Consider the following 1676-nt stretch of genomic DNA (forward strand, 5'->3'; position numbering starts at 1 on the left):
TACTTGTACTTTTACTCAAGTATCACTTTGTGATACTTTATACAACACTGATTTTTTAAAAGAGATATTAAGCTGAAATTTAGTGCAGTTGTAGCTAGAGCAAAATAATCCAAGATGTCCACCAAAGTTAAATTCAAATGGCTACATTTCAGCTTTTATTGCCAAATGTGATCCCCACCCCYACTTGTCAATCGCTTGGGGGTGGCACCTGTGATGACCAGTCAGGAGCCAGGGGTGGCATTTGCAATGATCTGAAGAAAATCACATCAAAATAAATAATTTCAGGCACAGCTGTTCTTAGTTTCCTGAACTTTGAGGTAGCTAATTAATAGTGACAAAAAATTTGTTCTCTCAGTGATTGAAGAAACCAGCAAACAAGCCTAACACTGATCAATACCTTTGTTTTTGGTCTTACAGCAACCAGAAGAAAGGGTGAAGATGATGACATGCACATGCTGGCATCCTGGGCTACATAAGAACATTAAACAATTGCTGTGCACTGTGTCGTTGAAGACTACATTGACTTTTTTTTTTTTTACCTTTTACAGTCTTAACAAAGGTTTTTAGGGAACATGAAGAGCTTTATATATATTTTTGTTGAAATCTTTTTAATTAAAAGTGAAGGAATTGAGAAAGTAAAATTTAGATAAGCTGTTCCTTGTGTCTATTTTTTTGTTTATACAGCAATCTTTACTAAACAGTCCAAAGTGTATTAAGTTTGATAAACTGTAATTATCAGGAATGTCTAACGAGGACATGACTGTCACTTTTAACAAATAGGGAAGAACTTCAGAGCAATTCACTGTTCTCCCTCAAATAAAAGACAATGTAAAGTTGGTCACTAATTATGTTAAATAACTGTGATTTCAACATTGATCAATGTAAAAGTGATTATGATTTTTCCACTGCTGAGCAACACTACAAGAATCTCTGACTGTTTTTTAAAGCAATGACTATTTCCTCTTCTCTTGTTTGGTGGTAGCCCACACAACTTAAAGATGTTGGTTTTTTGTAGACGAGTTTTTTTTCCTAACCATCTTTGAACTGTTTCATAATGGAGTTAACATTCTTTATGCTAGCTTCATTCACGGTCTAACAAATCTTTTCCAAATTTAGGTAACTTGGTTTATTTATTTTTAGAGGAATATTTCGTTTAGCACACACAGCTACAAAGTTTATTTTAATGCATCTCACTTCTGCTGACATTTTTTGCAGACAAAATTTACTTACTATCTGTGGTATGCATTATTCAAAATTTCTTTGTTCCATACTTTAGTGTTAATGCAGAAATTATTGAATAGTTGTAACAACCCCCTGCGTGTAACATCACACAAACTGGGAGATAGCGAGGACAGTGCAAGACAAAAGAGTATGCTTCAAAGTCGGTGTGGTAAAACAATGTATGTCYATTACATTGTTGTTTTGATTGTTTAAAAATTAAATAAAAAAAATTAAACTTTATTATTTGTGCAGCCTAAATTTCTTATTTTCTCCATGAAATGTAAAACTCTCTGATCTTCATGCTTTTACTTGATTGATGGTATCAGCACTTTTTCATTTGTTTTGGAGGTGTTGAACTGGTAGTGATTCTGTTTGGTTGATTACTTGTTTAATTTATCAGAAGTTATTTCTTTATATCCCCCTTAATTTATCTATCTATCTATCTATCTATCTAT

At 32.9% G+C, this 1676-nt stretch overlaps 1 protein-coding gene across 1 annotated transcript in view; it reads left to right on the forward strand.

Moving 5' to 3' along the window:
* The window catches only part of chmp4c (charged multivesicular body protein 4C), a 6980-nt gene extending 5519 nt beyond the window's left edge, over window positions 1-1461 (forward strand). The window contains exon 5 of the mRNA XM_014013321.1: window positions 418-1461. Coding sequence (XP_013868775.1) covers window positions 418-476 — 59 coding nt within the window. The 3' untranslated portion in view covers window positions 477-1461. The remainder of the gene's footprint in view (window positions 1-417) is intronic.
* The last annotated feature ends 215 nt before the right edge of the window (window positions 1462-1676 follow it).

The sequence above is a fragment of the Austrofundulus limnaeus genome, unplaced genomic scaffold (genome assembly GCF_001266775.1).
Source record: "Austrofundulus limnaeus strain Quisiro unplaced genomic scaffold, Austrofundulus_limnaeus-1.0 Scaffold100, whole genome shotgun sequence".
NCBI classification, from domain to species: domain Eukaryota; kingdom Metazoa; phylum Chordata; class Actinopteri; order Cyprinodontiformes; family Rivulidae; genus Austrofundulus; species Austrofundulus limnaeus.